General features: G+C 43.2%; 1 protein-coding gene across 2 annotated transcripts in view; it reads right to left on the reverse strand.

Annotated features, from left to right (window-relative positions):
* Positions 1-24,409, reverse strand: part of LOC142566819 (organic cation transporter protein-like) — a 196,469-nt gene that overhangs the window by 62,861 nt on the left and 109,199 nt on the right. For both annotated transcript variants that reach the window (XM_075677704.1, XM_075677706.1), the window contains 2 exons: positions 5,646-5,814; positions 446-593 (listed from right to left, as the gene is read on the reverse strand). In XM_075677704.1, the coding sequence (XP_075533819.1) occupies positions 446-593; positions 5,646-5,814 (317 nt within the window). The remainder of the gene's footprint in view (positions 1-445; positions 594-5,645; positions 5,815-24,409) is intronic.

Raw genomic sequence — 24,409 nt, forward strand, 5'->3', positions numbered from 1 at the left:
CCGTTTAAGCAGCATTCTTAACCTGCTGTTGCAGGCCGCTGCAATTCTCGACCAGCCACAGCAAGCTAAGAAAGAGAAAGCGCACCAATCGCAGACGCCGGCACAACCCTCTTCATCCGGTTATCGATTTTCAGTGCACTGGCTCGGCCCAATCGAATCGCTCTCCACTTGAGCGTGCTACTCGCTTCTTGTCAGCCAGTCAGCCAATTAGATAAGACAAGCCGCTCAGTGTATTCAATGTTATTTGTTCTTAAAGCCAACAAAAGTGAGCTTCTATAAATGAAGAGATCTTTTGATTGGTCTCTTCAGACAAAGCTGCGGGTCACAGCCTGATGCGTGCGTCGGCGGTTACGCAAATTTGACGTCGGGACACTGGAATAAAAGCATATTGGAATAGTTTTACATTATAAGGCCCATGACATCGTTGATCTCTGGGCACACTTACAAGCTCCACCTTCTCCCTGGTTTCGAGAACTATCTTGGATACGTCCTTGACTTTGACGTTGTTCCTTTTGGCGATCTTTATGAGCAATCTCTCCGCCTCCTCGAACCGCTCGGCGATGAACAGCCACCTCGGAGATTCATCAAGAAAACTGAAAGTGGCACAGAAGTACATTCTCAGGCATAACACCATATACTAAAGCAACAGAATGCGCCACACGGCGCTGCAAGGCTACCTAAGACTTAAAATTATAGCCATAACTTAGACGAACACACAGGGGGATGCATCAACTTAGATTCCGAGCGCTACCCCCCGACTAGGCCCGCTCCGTTAAACAGGGGTCCAGAAGTCTTTCTCTCATTACAAACATGCGGACACACTGAGACGACACACACACGACAGCGAACGAGCGGAGACTTTGAACTTTATTTAAGTGCGAGAAGGCATATTTAAAGAGCTCACTTATAACTCTGGATATCCCTGCTTGCAGATTAAAACTAGCAAGTACGCACTAAGCAAAGCACAGACATCCACAGTGTACGACGACCAACAACATAACTGGACAGCGCACACCACATACTGTCGCTACCGATCATCATCATCACCACCACCACCACCACCACCACCACCATCATCATCATCATCATCAGCCTGGCTACCAGGGCAAAGGCCTCTCACATACTTCTCCAACTACCCTGGTCATGTGCTAATTGTGGCCAAGTTGCCCCTGCAAACTTTTTAATCTCATCCGCCCACCTAACTTCCTGCCGCATTGTGCTATGCTTCCCTTCTCTTCAAATCCAGTCCGAAACCCTTAATGACCATCGGTTATCTTCCCTCCTCAATACATGTCCTGCCCATGCCCCCCCCCCCCCCCCCCCATTCCCTTTTCATTTCAACTAAGATGTCATTAACTCGCATTTGTTCCGTGACCCAATCTGCTCTTTTCTCATCCCTTAACGTTACACCCGTCATTCTTCTCTCCATAGCTCGTTGCGCCGTCCTCAATTTAGGTAGAACTCTTTTCGTAAGCCTCCAGGTTTCTGCCCCGTAGGTGAGTACTGGTAAGACAGAGCCGTTATACACTGTTCTTTTGAGGGATAATGGCAACGCGCTGTTCATGATCTGAGAATGCCTGCCAAACGCACATCAGCTCATTCTTATTCTTCTGATTATTTCAGTCGCATGATCCGGATCCGCGGTCACTACCTGCCCTAAGTAGATGTATTCCCTTACCACTTCCAGTGCCTCGCTACCTATAGTAAACTGCTGTTCTCTTGATGATGCGGTGTAAACAAAATAGTAAAAGCTTTCTCCCCCCCCCCCAAAAAAAAATATCGCTAAAGGCAGTAACGAGGATTTAAGCAATACAAATAGACAGCCGGTATAAAAAAAGATACCTAGGTGCAAACCAACAAGAAACAAACCAAGCCACGACTGCTTTCTCAGAAATTTGCTTCCTCGTCAAGCTATTGGACATTCCTTTATTTTTGCTTCATAATATTGAAGGCTATCTTGAGAGTTTGCCAGTTCAAGTCCTGAATTGTTTGTTGAAGCTGTCGCAAGCACTACTGAACAGGAAAACAGGAAAAGGGTGCCACACTGGGCTAATTGGCACTGCAACAGCGCAATGAATGAGGACTGAGACACACACAACACGAGCGCTGACTACCAACTGGTGGTTTATTTGACGAACGGAAATATATAAATTTGAAAAAGTCGGGAAGCGAGGAAGATAACCAAGTTCATAAAAACAACGGATGGAGGCCGCGAAGTTATCAGGCACCATATGAGGCAAGAGGTTCGGCCGGCAGGCAAGTAATGCGAACTGCAGCTGGTCAAATTTTAGGTACTTGTAAAAAATTTGGAGTCATACGCACAATACAAAGGTAAGAATAACCGACAACACTTGCAACAAATAAAAAACAAAGAAAGAACTGTAACAAAAGTAAATGTTAAACATTATTTGTTTCGCGCTTTATTTTGTCTCACCTGTGAATTAATAGAGAAGGAGTAGGGGGCGGGAGTCGTCTATGAGGCACCGACATCTCCTTACATACAGTGAACAACAGCAACAAAAATTAAGTAAAAGCGACAATGTTCAAAAGGAACGTGGTGTGTGAGCACACCATGCAGTCTCCGTCGTTTTTGTTACGTTGCCTATATTCATCGCATTCCGCCATTTTTCTTGTATATCTTTTTGTTCTTCGAACCAACCTCCCATTTGACAGACTACCTTCCTGTTGTGAGTGACTCAGCGCTCGTTCTTCAGACTTTTCAAATTCAAATTGTTTATTTCTGCCTTGTACAAATACAGACAGCGGAGGCGCAGAAAAAGCTGTCAGAAACAGCTTGACAAAGCCGCAGCCCCCTTTCGCTTGGTAGTGGCTTCACAGCAAGGCTTTTGAAACAAAGGTAATTGCAGTCTAATAACAGTTACACAATAATGAACAAGTACAAAAGAAAACATCACAAAATTATACAATATTTAAACAATATTCACCACAAAGAAAAACAGAACCTACATGGAAACATACATAGCACGCAAAGCACTGTTTGACGCACTGAAGAGATCAAAATTATTATATACATATGCATTTAAGAGGGAAGGAAGAGTGAATCGTAGGCGTTCTCTACCGGAATTTATTTGAGGGGTCGGCACTACCCAATTCTCCGCATGCCTCGTCTTGTAGGTTGCTTCTCGGGTACGTAAATCAGCAAGGTAACGTATGTGGTTTACGTTTGTCCGTGTTTCCAGTTTAAACCGAACACTTAAGCGGTATTTGCACAAGTTGTGGATCTTCAGCACACTACTTTGCAGAAAGAGATCCACGCTCGGTGAGCCCCAGGGGACATTGTGAACATGACGAAGGAACTTCTGCAAAGTGTCGATGCGCTGAAGACGGCTAATTGTGGCTGTGCCCTATACTAAATGACAATAGTTTAAATAGGAGTAGAAAAGGGAATTGTAGAGGAGTAATTTTACTGGCCTTGGAAGAACGTCTCTGAGCCGACCAACGACCCCAGTTATTTGAGCCACTTTCGTTGTGAAATGGTCCACGTGATTTTCCCAAGACATACAGGAGGAAAAACTACTCCGAGACATTTAAGTTGCTCAACCACATCTATACGTCTTCAATTCAGCTTATTCACGAGGGAGCAGGGAACTGGTTTATCTTTAGGGCGGAATATGACAGCTTGTGTCTTCTTTTCATGGACTTGGATTCGGACCATTTTTATAATTCGTTCACAGCGTCATTGCATTCCCGAACAAGAAGATCTAAATCATTTCCAGCAAAAAAGATGCTAGTGTCATCAGCGTAGAAAACAACTTTAGCAGTGGAGTTAATGTTTGAGATATCATTAAGGTACATATTAAATAGTAATGATCCCAATATACTGCCCTGTGGAACGCCAGAAGTAACAGATTTTTGTTCAGATTTCATATTGTCTATGCAGACAGCCTGTTTCATATGTGATAAATATGATTTAAGAAGCGTTTGAGCCTGTTCCCGAAAACAATAACACTCTAAGCTATTTAAGAGTATAGTGTGGTTTACTAAGTCAAATGCCTTCGAGAAGTCCACACAGACTCCAATAACGAAGGCTTTCTTTTCAAACTGTGTTAGTATGTATTCCTTTGGTTCGAGTAGCGCTAATTAGGCAGATTTGTTTTTAGAAAACCCAAATGGATTCGGTGGCAGAAAATCATGCTTACTAATAAAATTAGACAACCTAGTATATAGAACTTTCTCAAAAGCTTTTGAGAAGATTGGGAGTATAGATACGGGTGTATAAATTCCTAAATCATTGCGGTATCCTTTTTTATACAGAACCGTTACTTTGGATATTTGTATTTTATCAGGAAATGTGCTGGCAGCTAAGCATAAGTTAAATATATCTGCAATAACAGGCGCAATGACTCCTACAACATGCTTCACAGGCCTTACTTGAATTCCGTCAATGTCATAGCTACGGCTAGTATTAAGGTTTTGTATTAGTGATATAACTTCTGTTGCAACCGGGTTCAGAAATACCGTTTCATTATCGCAAGAATGAATGTATTTATTAGAATCACGTGGCGGGTTGCTATGAGCTAGGGTTGTAAAAAACGTTGTTAAAGGCATGTGCTAGCTCTTCTCCAGATATATCTTTATTATCGAGCTTTAGCGTACTTGAGGCAGTTTGTGGTTGTTCATGTCTCAGTAGAAAATTTAACTTTGACCACAGCAAATCGTGCTGACCCTTTTTAACTTCAAGTAATTTTAACCATTTCAACTTTTCAGAGTAAATTAATAAAACGCCATCTGTGAGCCACATGTTGCCGAGCTATTCCCCACTAATTCTCGCACGTAATCGTTCCTAATCTAGCGCCTAGCTGCTTGCTGAGACCCACCGACATAGCGTTAACTAAATGCGGTCTGCAAAGCTGCTGTACTCAGCAGGACCCGTATTGACACAAACCACTCATGGCAGAATTCTTCGCAAGATAAAATTCCGACCAATCGTAATGCTGGACACATTATTAGTCAAGTCCGATGGCGAAAAATAGTATTCGGTCGAAAACCTTTATAAATTAGGTCCCACATATGATATGGTTTAGAGAGTGCACAAAGCGAACCATGCGTTAGCGAATTAATTCGATGGTGAGTGTTAAAACATGCTAGAGGGTGTATAAACACCCAAAAAGAAATATAAGCATAGCAGGCTCAGTGAACTTTCTTGAAAATAATATTTGAATACATTTCTTTTTTACCATGGCCAATTAACAGACGCACTGTTGCTAGCATTCATGACAAAAAGAAAACACCATTGTCCTTGCTCACCTAGAAGCGCTTTTTAATCGCCAGTGCTTCAACGTGATGATCATGGTGAAGTCGGATTGTTGTCATTGCTGTTGTTTTTTATTTCCTGTACAAGAATGATGAAGTAGGATACTCATTGTTCTGAGATTGAATGGAAGTTCCTTCCCACTCTCTATTGCAGCTACAGATCCGAAACAGGTTGTTTCTTGAAATTACAGCGTCCCGTGTTATGCTATATGCGACTGCTACACACATAGCTAACGGGTGAACAGATGCTGAGCGTTCGTGGTGCAAGCCAATTACAGCGGCTGTCGCCTGTATGATATCAGTGTATTTGAACGACAGAATCCGCAGTTTACTGCGCGCAGAGACGACCAGTCGCAAGGCCAAGTACTCACAAGGCTGTGATGAGCATGGCGACGAGGGGAAGGCTAATGAGTAGCTGTATGTGGACCCAGTTGGTGACCAGGTAGGCGATGCCCGGTAGCAGCATGAGGCCCACCACCCAGCCAGTCTCCTGCACCATGGACACCATGGCACGCTTGCCCGGTGCCACGCACTCGATGGCTGTCGAGGGAGGAGGACATGTGACGACATGCCTTTAACTCTTGCATGCGCAAATGTTTGTTTGTCTTAGAAACCTGTATAACCTTGAAAACATAAAAGGTGGCAAGACAGATCGAAAAAAAAACAAAGCCTTTGTAAAGGAAATTCAACGTTATTTGACCAGAACCAAGATGACAAAGTAGTCTGCACATGCAACTATCATGCTGTAATGGTTAGATGTAACCCCCGCGGAAACCAGCAAGACCGCTCCTCAAGCACAAACGAAGAATGTTACTTCCACACGCCGGTGCTTGTCTCAATGGCCCATTTCTGTCTTAAGAATTTCCATAACACCTTGACTTTCTTATGCTAAAGAGGCTCATATTTGTTCCGGAGATAATAAAAATGTTCCTACCGGACGCCTCAGGGCATAGCTAAAGGGCTAGTGCTGTTCGCATTTGGAGCAATATGACAAACGCCACTGAGTGCTGGTCATCTCAAGGAAGAGAAGTGACAAGGTAAAGGCGGCAGGTTAGCCCGGCTGAGCCCAGTTGGGCTAACCTGCACTGGGAAAGGGGCGAAGAGCGTGCATACACGTGAGAATGAGAAAAGTTCACAACACGTACGTACACACGCACACGCAGAATCTTTCTTCGTTCAGTCGGGGCAAGTCTGTTATCATCGCATGAAGAAGGGCAGTCGAGTAACAAAAACTTTAAGCGTGATTCTATATCACGCGTCTTACGATTAGCGCTGTCCACCCTTCCCATTAGGAATAAATGAGCGTTCGAATGCGCTATGCCTTTCCTCAGGTGACACAATGAGGTTTCTTCCCGTGGAGTAAGACCGGCTTAATGTTGTAGCTTTATATATGGGTGCATTGCATGTAGCGGCCAGTTAGTGAGCTCCGGCGAATTTCACTTTGTCAACGTGACTGACTGGGAAGAACATTTGAGAAACCTAATACCAATAGTGGCTTTCGTCATTACGAAATCCATGGTTGCGCTCTGAGACCAGAGGAATTTAGCCTCAAAACACACGGAAAAATAGATTGAGTCGTGGTACTTTCGTACATCTATAGATATGATCCTTCCTTTCATCAGAACTTGAGCCGCACGAAGTTTACACTGGTCCAAGGGGATGAGCTCTCACCTTCGATTGGCTAGGGATAACGGCAGCTCTTGGCAATGCACGTAGGGCAACCATATCGTAAGGCAGAGCCGCAAACCTATAGCTATTCGCTGCAAGTATGATGTTTAGTCATGGAGGGCCATGTCAATCATCTACCGCGGGACGTCCATCACGACGACGCTAAAGCCCCTCCATGACTTTATGTGAGGCAGCAGCTTTTGTCACGCGCATACATAAGAAATGGAGTTTTAAGCCCTCGTAGTGAGTATAGAACGGATAGTCCGCGGTCGTCGAATGTAATTGAAAGGATAGTGCAGTATTATACGTAAATATTTCATAGCTAGCAAGTATATTTATGCCAAGGTAAAGCTATCATAATGGCTTTGAGTTGTTACTATAGTTCTCCTTGCGCTCTAGTGAAATGCTACTTGACCCAATGGAAAACGCCCAACTTTGTTGGACTCAACATTTTAACTCACAACATAAAAGCGTTTGGTAAAGCACCGCGACTAATTCAAATTCGCATACGTATCATATTCAGAAGGTATTTGTGAAGTAGTGTCTCAGCGAATGATAACTATAATGTCCTTTCGAACGCACTATACGTGATTTTGCTACATTCATTTTTTCCCTAGAACCGTCAAGTACACGATTGAGCTGAAGGAAGACGCTGTCTTGCAATTATCTTTCGAAATGTCTGCCTCGAGTCTCAATGGTCTCCCGCGTCTGGTAGTGCTTTTTCAGATTTTGTTTCATAACATTTATTTAACTGAATAACATTGTATAACTAGACATGTAGTGCTAGTTTTTTCTATTGTATCTTTATTTTTTTTTCATTACTTACTTCGCTTTCGCACATGTAACATAGTATTTTGTTTCTCTGCATGACTCTGATTTTGCTGTATTTGTTCTGCCTTCTTGCCATTTTTCCTGACAAACCTTGTCACAAATTCTCGTTGTGTTTCCCCACCCTGTTGAAATACCTTTTTGTGATTGCATACTGACTGAATGCAAAATAAATAAATAAATAAATAAAACGAAGGAAAGAATTACAGTAGCCCCCTTTTCTTATCTGCGGCAATGCTCCTATTTGACGGTCTAGAAAAAAAAAGTTTTGATACACAGAAAGCTTACGAATGTTGTTGTTGTTTTTGTTATTATTATTATTATTATTATTATTATTATTATTATTATTATTATTATTATTATTATTATTATTATTATTATTATTATTATTATTGCCATTGCTGCGGCTGCTGCTCTTAAGTGCAGCGACTGAATCTCAACACAAGCTGCTAAGCTCCTTGCGCTCTACATCCGCAACTTTTTTATCGTGGGATATTTCTCTACGGTTTTCATAAATGAACCAGTTTTGCACGAATTCGCACGACTAGTTCCGGCAAATGTGTACCTAAGAAACGTCCGTAGCGTTAAGGCGCAGAGCACAACAGCCAAATCGTTATCACTGAAAGCTGAGCGACTCGTTTACCATAATGGTGGAGCATATCAGCAGCGTTCATCTGATGGCACAAAGGAGCACGAGTGCACATGACGGATGCTTACAATAAATACTCTACTGCAAAGGGAATACGAACTAGACTCGAACACACGGCGAAATATCCAAGGACACCTAGGCAATTCTTTGATCGCACAAGCACAAGAGCGTGTGCCTGCGTTTAAGTCTGCTTCAGGGCCGCATGCTTTCCCTTCCCGGGTGCAATGGCTAATTCTGCTACCGATACAAGTCTGGTTTGTAAGCAATCACTTCTAACAGATGGCTCGTGCCTTGTATGTTCAGAATGCGGGTATGGTAACCATTAGAGCGCCTTTTCTCGTACGAACAAGACCACCTACAAAGCAACGGCAGACGTCGCTAAAGAAGCTGGAGATGTCAAACGTGTAAATTCAGCTGCACGAGGCCCCCCAAAAGTAACAAAGCAGGTACAGAACGAGCCTTCGTTCATTGAAAAGATGCTAATAGAAGTCAACAAAAAGCTTTGTGAATTGCCAGATATCAAACAGAAGCTAGATGTCCTTTTCCAGGTCAAAGAAACAGTGAAAGTATGGAAAAGTCTGTCCAGCATCTTTCAGATCAGTACGATCAAGTACTAGCAGAAATGAAGCTTCAGTCAACTGAAATTATTGCTTTAAAGAAAATAGTTAAAAAGATTGAGGCAGTGAACACTGATCAGGAAGTCGTGGACCTGCGACAACACATAAACAGTCTGGAACAATATAGTAGAAGGAATAATTTCGAAGTACATGGACTTGCGCAAGCTGAATATGAATATCTGTCTCAAACGATTGACGGTATTTCTCAAGAGTTAGGACTGGCTCAGTTGTCTAAACAGGACGTAGAAGGCCTTCATAGACTGCGAACCGTGGCAAAACAACCGCAGTTCTAGTGCGTTTTTCTTCGCGTGCAACGAAGGATCAATGGATGACAAAGAAGCAAAGTATGAGGGAAGCTATGTCCACGGTGTACTTTCTTGATAATTTAACAGTGCAGAACCAAAAGCTCATGTGGATAATGAGGGCAAAGGCTACAGAAAAGCAGTATCGACATGCATGACATAGAAATGGGAGGCTGTTTGTGCGCAAGTGCAATGGTCATCCGGCAATACAGATTGCATGCGATGCCGACCTCGAAGAGATAATCTAAACGGACGCCGCTGTTCCTGCGTCTTGCTTATCTGTTTCACCTTCCTTTGTTTTTGATGGGACCCGCCGTGGTTGCTCAGTGGCTATGGTGTTGGGCTGCTGAGCACGAGGCCACGGGATCTAATCCCGGCCCCGGCGGCCGCATTTCGATGGGGGCGAAATGCGAAAACACCCGTGTACTTAGATTTAGGTGCACGTTAAAGAACCCCAGGTGGTCAAAACTTCTGGAACCCTCCACTACGGCGTGCCTCATAATTAGAAAGTGGTTTTGGCACGTAAACCCCTTAATTTAATTTTTTTTTCACGACATCACAAACCAGGCCTTTTTACTACGATGCTTTATGTTTTAATTCTGCTGTGCGCAGTTTGCTTGTTCACGAAAATGAGAGGTCAGTTTTTTCCCTGAATACTACAAGCCTAAAAAATAGGGAGTTTGAAATACAGACAGCCGTGGGTTCCCTAAATCATAGATTTGATATACTAGCATACACAGAAGCATGGTTCACAAGTGAAAATGATGATGCATCCTTCCCTGGGTACAAAGTTGAAGGGGTGTTCAGAGAAAACAGTAGAGGCGGGGGCGTAGAATTGTACGTTAAAGAAAATCTTCAGTATGAAGTTTTGTCACTTTTCTCTTGTTCGTACGCACTACGAATCGATTGCTGTGAAATGTTGTGGAACCCTGGTTGCTTGCATCTATCGACCCCCATCTAGTGAAATTGCCGAATTTGTTCGCTTTGTACGTGATCTGCTTGAATAGGCGTGTATCCTAATATACCTGTTGTTTTAGTGGGAGATTTCAATATTGTTATTTTGACAAACAGCACCCCACGATGTTTTTTTTCATGAGGCCATTGACACATTTCGCTCCATCAATGTTATCCAGTCACCAATAAGAATAACCTTAAAGAGTGACACGCTAATAGATCTGTGTGTCGCAAATCATGAGTTGTCTAGTGTTCGATCTGGTGCGCTCACATTTGATTTAAGCGACCACCTACTGGTATTCTGCTTTTTCTCTGATTAATAAAAAAACGAAAAAGACTGTCAGCGCAAGAAATCGTATACCGAAGTTTCAACCAAGATAATCTGGACATGTTTAGATCTATGATAGAAAGCATTGAACGGAGCAATTTTTACCACGAGAAAAATACTAGTATAGCGTACAATATATTCCTTGAGTTAGTAAAAAGTAAATATAGATAGCGTATTTTCTTTGCTTGTAAAAAAACGTACAAACAGTATCGAAAGCCGTGGGGAACAAGGGAGTTTATAAACGAATTGTAGCTCTTGACACACTTTTTGAGAAATTCATCTCAATAAAAGACACAGCGATACTTAATCAAGGAATATAAAAAATTAAGAAATAAGTTAAGTTCTGATAAAAAAATAAACATCGCAAGAATACTACAAGAATAAATTTGCCGCAGTTTCAAACTGTCCTAAGAAAATCTGGAATTGTCTTAGTGACCTTATGGAAAGGGCTACTTGTCATATTCTTAGCACATTAACACTCAATAATGTCGACTATAGTGGCGTTGCCTTGGCGGACAAATTTAATGCGCATTTCTTATCCTTTGGTGACTCGGTTCAAAAACAAGATAGAAAGCATCAAATTAATCAATACATTGCCTCTCCAGTTGAAAGTTCTATATTCTTAAAGCCGTGCAGTGAACATGAAGTGTTCACGTTCCTTAGAAACTTAGATAAATACAGTGCAGCTGGAGCAGATGAAATTAAGGGCGAACCCATTTGCCGATCTAATCTAACCCATTTGCCGTTGCCGATCATATCAGCTTGCCACTACAGCATATATGTAATGATGCTTTCGACCAAGTTGTTTTTCCAGATGGTACGAAAATTGCAAGAGTGGTTGTTTTGCACAATGGTGTGACAACATAAATAACTATAGGCATATATCTGTACATTGTTTGTTTTCTAAGCTGCTGGAATATCTGATAAATCATAGACTACGTAAGTTTCTTGACACCAGAGAAATTCTTGTGAAAGAACAGTTAGAGTTTCGTGAGAGGTAGTCAACTGAAATGGCACTGCTTAGTATGAAGGAAAAGTACTTTCTAATGTGGATGAGAAACAATTCACAGACGGATTTTCTTTAGATTTCAAAAAGACATTTGATTCTATTAAACATGATATATTATTTTACAAGCTACCATTTTATGACGTTCGAGGAGTTCCCTTAAATCTGATTCGCAGCTATCTTTCCGGTCGTACCCGCCGTGGTTGCTCAGTGGCTATGGTGTTAGGCTGCTGAGCACGAGGTCGCGGGATCGAATCCCGGCCACGGCGGCCGCATTTCGATGGGGGCGAAATGCGAAAACACCCGTGTACTTAGGTTTAGGTGCACGTTAAAGAACCCCAGGTGGTCTAAATTTCCGGAGTCCTCCACTACGGCGTCCCTCATAATCAGAAAGTGGTTTTGGCACGTAAAACCCCATATATTATTATTATTATTATTTCCGGTCGTGTGCAGTATACATGTTTGAATGGCCATCACTTACAAATGAAACAATTAAGATATGATGTACCACAAGGGTCTATTCAAGGTCCAACATTCTTTATTATCTATATCAATGATATAACAGCCATCCCAAGAACTCCTGCATGATGCATGATATAACAGCCATCCCAAGAACTCCTGCAATAATTTTTTATGCAAACGATATCAGTGTATTTTTTCTGGTATGCATCTCGATAATATACATGTCGAGGCTAATGCATAGTTACAAGAATTATCATTATGGTTGAATATATATCAACTCGAATTGAATGTGAATAAAACAAAGGTTATTGTATTTAAGGGACGCAATAAACCTGGTGATTCTGAACTTCAACTTACAACTGAAAAAAAAAATGTAATTGAACGTGTTCATTCTACAAGTTTGTAGGTGTCCTTTTTGAAGAACACTTGAGCTGGTCCCAGTATATTAATAAAATTCATTCCCACGTATCAAGGTCACTTTGTGTGCTGTACAAGATTAGAAGCCTTGTTCCGAAATGGCAGTTATATTACACTATAATTCATTCACATATTCATTATTGTATACTGATTTGGGGGTCTACAACCAAAACTAATCTTACGAGGTTGATAAAATTACAGAAAAAAGCGATACGATCTGATCAAAATCTCTCGTACAATGACCATACAGGTTAGCACTTTTTTGAACACTCTGTTCAAAAAGTGAATCAATTATGTGAGTTGAAATTGCTCTCTTATGTCTATAACAAAATCAAGCTCGATCCTTCTAAATATCTTCCATTGCACTCTAGTAGTAACGTGCCTTACAAATTAAGGCACGACCATCCTAGAATTCCACTTGTACGGACCAGCTACGGAACCCCAATGCTTTCATACTTAATTCCCAGCCTTCTCAACAGACACACAGGCCATATAAATTATTCAGAAATGCGTGTTCCTGAACTTTTTAAGAAATAATGTTAAGGATTACCTCCTTTCCTGTCCTCACGATTAATAGGTAGCGTATACAGAATTTTTTATGACCCTGAGATTCCCTTATTTGTACAAACTTTCATTTATGATTACAAAAGTTTGTACCTTGTTCCGTTGTTTAGTTTGCATAAAAGTGTGTTTTGTATGCAACAATAGTGTACGAGTATTATGTTCTTATTTCGGCTGCTGTATGCTCTGAGTGTGTGCATTCGGTTGCTGGGGTCCCGTCAGGCAGAGCACATCTGCCTTTTGCTCTTGTATACGAGACCTTGTTGTCTGAAATAAACAAAGATTATTATTATTATTATTATTATTATTATTATTATTATTATTATTATTATTATTATTATTATTATTATTATTATTATTATTATTATTATTATTATTATTATTATTATTATTATTATTATTATTATTATTAGTTGTGAATGCGACAGCCTAGTGTCCTATTGAACGCCACTGAGCTGTCCTTAGGGTATGAACTCCTCGCGAGCATGCGAGCACGCTGAGACGCTTGGTAAACGCATGGCCCTGGCTGGCTTCCGTTCGTATCACGGCGCATGGGCAGGAATGCGAGGGCCGATCCCGGAGATAGTGAAAAACCAAGCCGACCTGCGGCGGTGGTGAAGCAGGCTTAAAGCACTCCGCCATGTTGCAAAGATAAGTTTAATATCTTGGGTCCAAACAGAATCACATAAATTCGCCTTTGTAAGAGAAACGCTTTGCATATATTAGAAAGTGCACCTAGTGTAGCAAGTGGGCCTTCACGCGTTTCATTTGTTTTAAATCCTGTTTGACGATAATGAGAGGGGGAAAGAGTGTGGCGACTGTGCCTGTGCACGTGTCCTGCGCTTGTATGGTTATAAGGTCACGCGCGTTGGAGGTGCCAGCGTGGCTGAGTAGCGGTTGCGGCAGATGCATGGAAGGTGCGGTGACCACGTCGGCGCTTGTGCCGGCATAATGGGGTGCCGTATGAAAAAAAAATGAATGATTTCATAATGTATGTAGCCCAGGTATGAAGAAGAAACCGCTGCGCTAGTAACCCGTCCCAATATGAATGTGGGGAGCCCACGAATTCTTTCCTTTCCAATACATTCTGTTTTTTTATAGATTAATTTCTTTATAGCGATTAGCGAGCCGAACTTAGAACACAGGCGAAAGCTTGCGCTGAGAAGGAACGCGCGGATAGCACACGCCTTCAAGAGCGAGGGTGGCGTGGCCTCGCGACGTCGCCCTCATCCATCGCGCAACATTTGGCGCGCCAGCGCGGCAGCAGGTGCACTTTTTCGCCTGCTCTGCTGCTTTGAGGGGCTCTCGTGGCGTGGCGTCGCATCCAACGGGAATTTAGATGCCGTTTCGCTGCTACAGACGCCGGCTTTTGCTCTCAATGGGTCAGTCGATGTTTTTTACGTCAGAGGCTACAGGGTATAAACAGAACACGACATTCATTTGGGTACCTGGCCCTTGTGGAATCAGTTGCAATGATTCCGCCGATAACGCTGCTCGCACAGCACATCAAGAAGAGCACAGCGTTCCAATTCCGCTTTCGAGGACAGAGGCCGCAAGGCAGCGTCGACGCCTGGCACGCAGTCTCTCACTGACTGAGTGGAACTCGCCAAACCTATGACTTACACGACTGCATCGATTAAACCCCTCACTGCAACTCCGACCTCCACTGGGACTTCCTCGACGTGAAGCTACGCTTCTCTGTGGCCTTTGGTAAGGAGTTGCCTTCACAAAGACATACTCTACATTAATTGCAGTGACCGACAGTGCAGCATGCGAGGTCTGGGGCACCGAAGAAAATATCGACCACCGGCTGTGCCACTGTCCACGATGTGCTCCAGAAAGACAAGAACTTGCCAACGCTCTCCAAGAACTGGACAATCGGCCGCTTTCTGTAAAGGTGCTGCTGGAACACCACCCCCATCGCTCGTCGGCCCATAAAGCGGTGAAGGCGCTTTTGTGCTTCTTGAGGACGACGGGCTTGTGCGAACATCTGTGACTATTAATGCAATTTCTATAAGTCCACGCGCGTCAGTGAACTCACCATTAATATACTTCTTTCCTTCACTCATCTCTCTCCCTGTCATCTTTGTTTTCCCCTTTAACATTCCTCGGGTGTAGGGCAGCCAACCGGCCGTTATTCTGGTAAACCTCCCTGCCTTCTGCTTTTCTCTTTCCCCCCTCTTTCCTCAACATTCATTACTCTACTCAACGTGGACGCGCGCGCCACGCGACCTCATGCTCAGCTAACCTTGTATTATAGTTATTCGAGGGGAAAACATATATACAATGGACCGAGAAGGCAATAAGAGGGCTAGATTGCTGGCAAGTGCCAGCGAAAGGGGCACAACGCCTGCCTACTTAGTATGAAAGAAAGAACAGAGGCAGAAGTTAATACAGAGAAGAGTGTAAGTAAATTGTAAAGAACCCCTTCGCCAAAAAGCAGTTGACGTCTACCACCCGCCAGGAATATGAACTAGAGTTAAACGTTCTTTTTTGGGTGCAAAAGGAGACATGCAAAAGAAGGTGAAGAAGAAGAACTCGTGTTCCCTGGATAAGAACTCGTGTTGTCTTGTGCCCTCTATTCATCTGTGTCGTGCATTAAGCGCGACTTTTTGTTGTCGTGTGGCGGAGACGGTGCGGCCTCTAACACCAGATAGTTTCCTTGCTTCCCTCCCACAAGAAAAACTTCCGGCCATTTCCTTACCTACTTGGCTGCACACGATAAGGTATTATAGAGGTGTTATAGAGATGTACTGCTATCATGCGTGCCGATAGCACGTATATATGCATGTCGCGTTGCCCGACAGTGTTTACTTACCAGGTTTATCTCTCGTTCGAGAGCCTCACGAGGCCGGTTAACGCACGCGATGGCGCTTGATTAAACAATGCAGCGCGCCTCTATATAGCGCAGAGGCGCAACAGCCTTCCTTTATTGTACGTGTTCGTATTTACAGCGCCGGTCATCGGGGTATCATGCAGACGTATAGGCTGAATGCGTCTCTCATGAGATACGCAAATGCATCCGCGGCATTGACTTGCGTTGTAAGCACTTCGGATATACCAGCGACATTGCGAAGGCTTCGTTATACAGCTTCATGCATAGAGTTTCCTACAATAATCCCTAGAGGGAGCTCTGGCGCTGCAATTGTTCAGCCACCATGAGAATGATGAGTGCAGCATAGAGTTTCCTACAAGAATTACTAGAGGGAACTCTGGCGCTAGTGTCTATGGGAGCTGTAATGGGAGCGGTTATCCCAGCATGGGAATTATATGGATTTGCCTAAGCTTCGTCCTTTTGGCTTCAAACGGCTTTGTGACTTTCTAAACTCGTCATTTTCAACAGTGTATTGCGTAATAAATAATTAGTTAACCATCATTAAAGTTGCCAGACGGCAGGATTCGAACACAGGGACTCTAGCACAGAAGCCTGATATTGAAACCATTAAGCCATAGACGCATGTATCGACAAGCGACTGAAACGTCCTTATGAATTTATCGCGGGCATGCCAGTGCCTTGAGACGCTTGGCGCGTTTCGATTTGGCCACATGGACAAGCTCAATCGGTGCAATTAATAGCAATTGTACGCGTTCCCGGCACCTTCTGCACTTCGAAGAATATAGATTGCGCTGAAATATACGACAATAAGATTTATATAGCGTAATATACAAAGCCTTAAGAACGTCTGAATCCACAATCATGAAGATCAGACAAATCCATGTACTTCCCATCATTCCCATGGTAGGAGAACGCCTGCAGCGCCAGAGTTCCCTCTAGTAATTTTTGTAGGAAACTCTATGGGGTGCAGTACATGGTTTTGTCTGGTCTTCGTGCTTGTGGATCCAGACGTTCTTGTGGCTTTGTTTATCACCCTTTATCTCCTATGATTTTATTTCATTTCAGAGCAATGTACACTTTTCTAAGCGCAGAAGACTGCGAATACCCGTTGGTGTGGGGCTGCGGAGCACAAGGTCGCGGGATCGAATCCCCGCCACGGTGGCCGCTTTTTGATGGGGGCCAAATGCGAAAATGCCCATATGCTTAGATTTAGGTGCACGTTAAAGAACCCCAGGCGGTCAAAATTTCCGCAGTCCTCTACTACGGCGTGCCTCATCATCAGGAAGTGGTTTTGGCAAGTAAAACCCCATAATTAGTATTTTTTTGCGAATATTCGCAATCGCTCCTAAATTACAATAGTTCAGCTTGTCGAGGTGGCCAAATCTAGATGCCCTTGTAACAAAAAAAGAAATTATATTCGATTCTTTCGAACGTCAGCTATGCACATAGCGTATTTTTGTCGACTACTCAAAGGCGTTCGACTGCATAAATCATGCTACCCTACTAGAAAAATTTAACTATTATGGTTCTCGAGGTGTTTTTTAAGTTCATAGAATCATATCTCCAGCGCCGCATGCAAGACGTTGTTATAAACGGTCACGCGTCCGATTTGAAACCACTTATCGCAGGAGTACCACAGGGAAGCATTTCGTACCCCTTGCTTCTTTGTAGTTATAATAATTATTTAGTTAGTACTGACAAAGACGTAAACTTTATTGCATATACAGACGACATTACAATTCTTCTAACTGAAAAAATGCTGAAGATGTCATGATTAAAGCCAACGAGGGGCTGTCAAAATTATCATCTTGGAGTATCGCGAACTCGTTAACAATAAGTGTTAATAAAACAACGGCTGTACTTCTAAGGCAAAAACTCGAAATATTGATACTTGTACGCTTTTACAGCTTAACCACTCCATTTTGCCTATTGTTCCTTCGATTAAGTGTCCTGGAGTTATATTTGAGCAACATTTGTCGTGGAATGCTCACGTGGAAATGGTAATGGGTAAGCTCGCTCGAGTGCGTGGAATACTATGCAAGTTGTGTATTTTTCTTGTAGACTTATTTTGTACAAATCACTGTTATTTATATATATATATATATAAACTATTGTCATCATGTCTGGGGCACCACAACGCTTTCTAACATCAATGTACCGCATAGAATACAGAAAAAGTCCGTACGTTGTATACTAGATGTCCCTTACGTAACGCACACTAGTCCTCCATTTGAAAAGCTCAATTTGCGGTTAATGCCTAGCAATTATGAAGATATGTTACTACGAAATAATATGACCACTATTGAAAGAAAAAATGACACCCTGAAACGTATTTCCAACTTAATAGCAAAACAGAAGGCGGTCACAAGGAGTTCTGAAATATGGGGATTACCTAGGCCTAGAACAAATTATACTTTCCAAATGCTACGTTTTCGACTACCCTACCATTTAAACAAGTCAAATATAAAGTAATTCTTATTTTTGTGCTGGATGCAAACATGTATATAGAGGCGTGAAGATGCTTTGAAAAGGTGCAATTCTTGTATAATGATTTTTTTTGCACTGTGCGCATCAAATCCTTCTCTATATGTTACTGTATGACATATTTTCATAAATTGTCTTTTAATAGAGATATACATAGTGCTGCATTTTTTGTTATTATTTCTTGTGTATTTTGTGATGTATTCATGACTAGCTGTATTTATGAGAAGTACTCATCACGTATGCTTTACTTTTTTTCTAATACTTGCTCATAGTTATCATGAAAAATGTTTCAGAGTTATTAGTGTGGAAATCGTAATTTTCCAATTTCTCTTGTATACAACTGTGCTCATAACTTGTTGTATTTGTTGCTGCCAATAGAACGGGGCCATGGAACACATCAAGCCTTGCTGGCTTTTTGTCCACGGTCCTCAAACTCAGTTGTATGTTGAAATAAGTTTGATTTGATTTGATTTGGACAAACTGGACAGGCCGCCATTGGAATCTGAACCTGGCAACGTTTTAAGCTAGAATGTTATCTAGCGAGGTGAGTCTAGCAGTGCTATTGGAGGAATTAGAGGGCAGTAAATGGGATATAATAGGGGTCAGCGATATTAGGAGGACAAAACAAGCATATACAGTGCTAAAAAGCGGGCACGTCCTGTGCTACCGGGACTTAGTGGAGAGACGAGAACTAGGAGTCGAATTCCTGATTAATAAAGATATAGCTGGTAACATACAGGAATTCTATAGCAATAATGAGACGGTGGCAGGTCTTGTTGTGAAACTTAATAACATGTACAAATTGAAGGTCGTACAGGTCTACGCGCCTACACCCAGTCATGATGACCAGGAAGTCGAAAGCTTCTATGAAGACGTGGAATCTCTGATGGGTAAAGTCAAAACAAAATACACTATACTGATGGGCGACATCAATTCCAGGGTAGGCAAGAAGCAGGCTTGAGACAAGTCAGTGGGGGAATATGGCATAGGCTCTAGCAATAGCAGCGGAGAGTTATTAGTAGAGTTTGCGGAACAGAATAATATGCGGATAATAAATACCTTCTTCCGCAAGCGGGATAGCCGAAAGTGGACGTGGAGGAGCCCGAATGGCGAGACTAGAAATTAAATAGACTTCATACTCTACGCTAACCCTGGCATCATACAAGATGTGGACGTGCTCGGCAAGGTGCGCTGCAGTGACCATAGGATGGTAAGAACTCGAATTAGCCTAGACTTGAGGAGGGAACGGAGGAAACTGGTACATAAGAAGCCGATCAATGAGTTAGCGGTAAGAGGAGAAATAGAGGAATTCCAGATCAACCTACAGAACAGGTATTCGGCCTTAACTCAGGAAGAGGACCTTTGTGTTGAAGATATGAACGACAACCTTATGAAGGAGTGTGCAATAGAAGTCGGTGGTGACTCCGTTAGAGAGGATCCCAGTAAGCTATCGTAGGAGACGAAAGATCTGATCAAGAAACGCCAATGTATGAAAGCCCCTAACCCTACAGCTAGAATAGAACTGGCAGAACTTTCTAAGTTAATCAACAAGGGCAAGACAGCTGACATAAGGAAGCATAATATGGATAGAACTGAACATGCTCTCAGGAACGGAGGAAGCCTAAAAGCAGTGAAGAAACTAGGAATAGGCAAGAATCAGATGTATGCGTTAAGAGACAAACCTGGCAATATAATTACTAATATGGATGAGATAGTTCAAGTGGCTGAGGAGTTCTACAGAGATTTATACAGTACCAGTGGCACCCACGATGATAATGGAAGAGAGAATAGTCTAGAGCAGTTTTAAATCCCACAAGTAACGCCGGAAGAAGTAAAGAAAGCCTTGGGGGCAATGCAAAGGGGGAAGGCAACTGGGGAGGATCAGCTAACAGCAGATTTGTTCAAGGATAGTGGGCAGATTGTTCTAGAAAAACTGGCCACCCTGTATACGGAATGCCTCATGACTTCGAGCGTACCGGAATCTTGGAAGAACGCTAGCATAATCCTAATCCATAAGAAAAGGGACACAAAAGACTTGAAAAATTATAGATCGATCAGCTTACTGTCAGTTGCCTACAAACTATTTACTAAGGTAATCGCAAATAGAATCAGGAACACCTTAGACTTCTGTCAAGCAAAGGACCAGGCAGGATTCCGTAAAGGCTACTCAACAATAGAACATATTCACACTATCAATCAGGTTATAGAGAAATGTGCGGAATATAACCAACCCTTATATATAGCTTTAATAATATTTGGGGTTTTACGTGCCAAAACCACTTTCTGATTATGAGGCACGCCGTAGTGGAGGACTCCGGAAATTTTGACCACCTGGGGTTCTTTAACGTGCACCTAAATCTAAGCACACGGGTGTTTTCGCATTTCGCCCCCATCGAAATGCGGCTTATATATAGCTTTCATTGATTACGAGAAAGCGATCGATTAAGTCGAAACCTCAGCAGTCATGGAGGCACTACGGAATCAGGGTGTAGACGAGCCATATGTAAAAATACTAAAAGATATCTACAGCGGCTCCACAGCCACCGTAGTCCTCCATAAAGAAAGCAACAAAATCCCAATAAAGAAAGGCGTCAGGCATGGAGATACGATCTCTGCTATTCACAGCGTGTTTACAGGAGGTATTCAGAGACCCGGATTGGGAAGAATTGGGGATGAGAGTTAATGGAGAATACCTTAGTAACTTGCTATTCGTTTCTGATATTGCCTTGCTTAGTAACTCAGGGGACCAATTTCAATGCATGCTCACTGACCTGGAGATGCAAACCAGAAAGGTGGGTCTAAAAATTAATCTGCAGAAAACTAAAGTAATGTTTAACAGTCTCGGAAGAGAACAGCAGTTTACGATAGGTAGCGAGGCACAGAAAGTGGTAAGGGAATACATCTACTTAGGATAGGTAGTGACCGCGGATCCGGATAATGAGACTGAAATAATCAGAAGAATAAGAATGGGCTGGGGGTGCCTTTGGCAGGCATTCTCAGATCATTTCCAGCAGGTTGCCATTATCCCTCAAGAGAAAAGTGTATGACAGCTGTGTCTTACCAGTACTCACGAACAGGGCAGAAACCTGGAGGCTTACGAAAACGGTTCTGCTTAAATTGAGGACGACGCAACGAGCTATGGAAAGAAGAATGATAGGTGTAACGTTAAGGGATAAGAAAAGAGCAGATTGGGTGAGGGAACAAACGTGAGTTAATGACATCTTAGTTGAAATCAAGAAAAAGAAATGGGGGGGGGGCATGGTCCGGACGTGTAATGAAGAGGGCAGATAACCTATGGTCATTAGGGGTTACGGACTAGATTCCAAGGGAAGGGAAGCGTAGCAGGGCGTGGCAGAAAGTTAGGTGGGCGGATGAGATTAAGAAGTTTGCAAGGACCACATGGCCACAATTAGTACATTAGCGGGGTAGTTGGAGGAGTATGGGAGAGGCCTTTCCCCTGCATTGAGCATAACCAGGCTGATGATGATGATGATGATTTGAAAAGCACCAGCGCTTCAACGCACTGCCTTGCCCGCGAGTAATTTGTAAGGGCATTCTAGGCCGCTTGCTTGTGCATGTGCCTCTGGCGTAATCATTTCAACATCGGGCTTGGGTACTAGTGGTCCTCTCTTCCACTCCTGTCAACGGATAATATTGTGACGGATGACTGTGCATTTATTCATTTTGTTTATTACGAAGGCCACTGGGAGATTCATTATTCAATGACACGATAATAGTGCTTAAGGCGCGCAACATGTGCAAGTTGCGTTTTGCTATACTGTCAACCTGTAGAGAAGAGGCGTGCGACCCCGTAAGTTAATGGGAACTCCGGCATTTAATTTAACCACATTAGGATATTGTCATCTTGTAATGCCATTGACAGTCCTGTCACCGGTAGGATGGTATAATTTGCTTAGAAATCCATCAATAATTTTTAATAACCAATAAAGAGATACCAAAACCGAAACGGGCAGCTGCTTCTTGTGACGTCACGATGAGTCGATGACCTGAGATCCTACACTACCATAAGATAAACACGCAATACATGTGGCGCTAACGCCAAAGAAGTGAAGCTGGTGTTGTCTCCTGACGACACAGGGAGCATTTACAGATCTTCCGAATTAGACAGCGGCGATTTCAGCGACAATTTCGGCGACAGAAGTGGTGTAGTCTCTCACGTCACAAACACTGGGTGACCAGTAGGAAGTCATGAGTTGGGAACTTAACCAATCTTTAAAATTCATTTTCAGCAAAGCAAATTGATGTGCAGCGATACTGTTTGGCACAGATAATCATAGTACAAAAGACAAGGTATACAGAAAATTTTATTAAGATCAGTGGACATCCAAAAATCGCCGCAGTTACCCTTGAAGTCACTCAAAAGGTCTAAAACGGCCAGCGGGCCAACATAATGCGACAAAGAATTGCGGCACAAGCCGTGCCTGCGCTGTGGGGTCGAAATTCCCACTAAATCGCCTTTTATAAAAGAACCGTGTGCTGTCGTATCACTGCTTTGTGCGGTTTTGCGATGCCACTGCTATCCGTCTGGCTAGACGTGCTATCCGTCTGGCTTCTCTGTATTGGCGACTGAATCTTCGGTATATAGAGAAAACGGCAGGATTGTGTCACGAAACACCCGCAGCGATCGGTCATAAAGAAGGTGGAAAGGGCTGTAGTCAGTTGTTTCATGCTTCGCTGTGTTATACGCATTCGTGGTGAATGGCAAGACGTCATCCTAGTTCATGTGGTCAGAGGACACGTACATAGCCATCATGTTCGTCAGAGTTCAGTTCGTCCGTTCAACAAGACGGTTTGGTCTGTGGACGATACGGTGTTGAGTGTCGGAAATGTGCACTTCACAGACGAAGTAGCTCTTCTGTAGAGTCAGCGATGAACTTCCTCCCGCGATCACTTATGATCACGCGAGGAGGGCCGTAGCGTAGAATAATGAGACGCAACAAGAAGGCTTTGACGCATTCAGCGGTGGATGAGGGCACTGCTGCTGTTTCTGCGTACCGAGTATAATGGTCCACACAGGCGATGGATGACCCATCGGTTGTTGTTCGATGACCGTGGAAAGGGGTCCAGGAGGTCGATAAAAACTTGTTCAAAGGGTGTATGCGAAGGAATCAGTGGGTGGAGAAGACCTGATGGAGAGCTTGCTGGTCGCTCGTGCCGTTGGCACGACGCATCTGTGGTCAGTAAAACCGCTGCTGGGCACGCTGCAGCGTGCGGGTGAATCCCAGATGACCGGATGCACGGCACGCAGCGCGTGATTTTGAAGACATTGTGGCACAACAAGGAGGAAGCGAGTGCCACTCGATGAGTAGATGGTTTTATACAGCAGGCCGTCACGTATAGAAAACTGACGACTGGCAGTGGGAGTGTGGGCCACGACAAAAAGAGGTTCCAAGCTTACGTCGTTACTGTTTCAGCTGGAAAAAGGTAACTTCGGGAAATTCAGGAGCAATAGCAGCTAGGCAGTTCGATGACTCATCATCATCATCAGCCTTTACGCCCACTGCAGGGAGAGGCCTTTGCCCTGCAGTGGGCGTAACCAGGCTGATGATGATGATGATGATGAGTCATCGAAGCTGTCTTAATCGGAGTGTGTCGTTGCCAATGGTAGGCGAGAAAGGCAGCTGGCGTCACTATGACGGCGACCACTACCGTAAGTTAGCACAATGTCATATTCTTGAAGTCGCACAGACCATCATGCCAGACGATCATACGGGTCTCGAAGACTTAGAAGCTGGCATAAAGAGGGGTGGTTCGTGACGGTCTTGAGTGCGCGACCGTAAATATAAGAGTGAAATATCTGAACAGCAAAAAGAGGTTGCGAGACATTTTTGCTCCGTGTCAGTGTAACTTCACTGAGAATTGCTCATACAAGAACTGGCATTAGCAACAACGTGTTCTACGTAATTGTATCGTTGTACGAGCAACATACGAGTACGTTGCCTACCCCAAAGGCGCAAGTATGGATTTCGGTGGGTGAAGAAGGGTCGAAGTGGCGCAATACA

The sequence above is a fragment of the Dermacentor variabilis genome, unplaced genomic scaffold (assembly GCF_050947875.1).
Source record: "Dermacentor variabilis isolate Ectoservices unplaced genomic scaffold, ASM5094787v1 scaffold_13, whole genome shotgun sequence".
In the NCBI taxonomy this organism is placed as follows: domain Eukaryota; kingdom Metazoa; phylum Arthropoda; class Arachnida; order Ixodida; family Ixodidae; genus Dermacentor; species Dermacentor variabilis.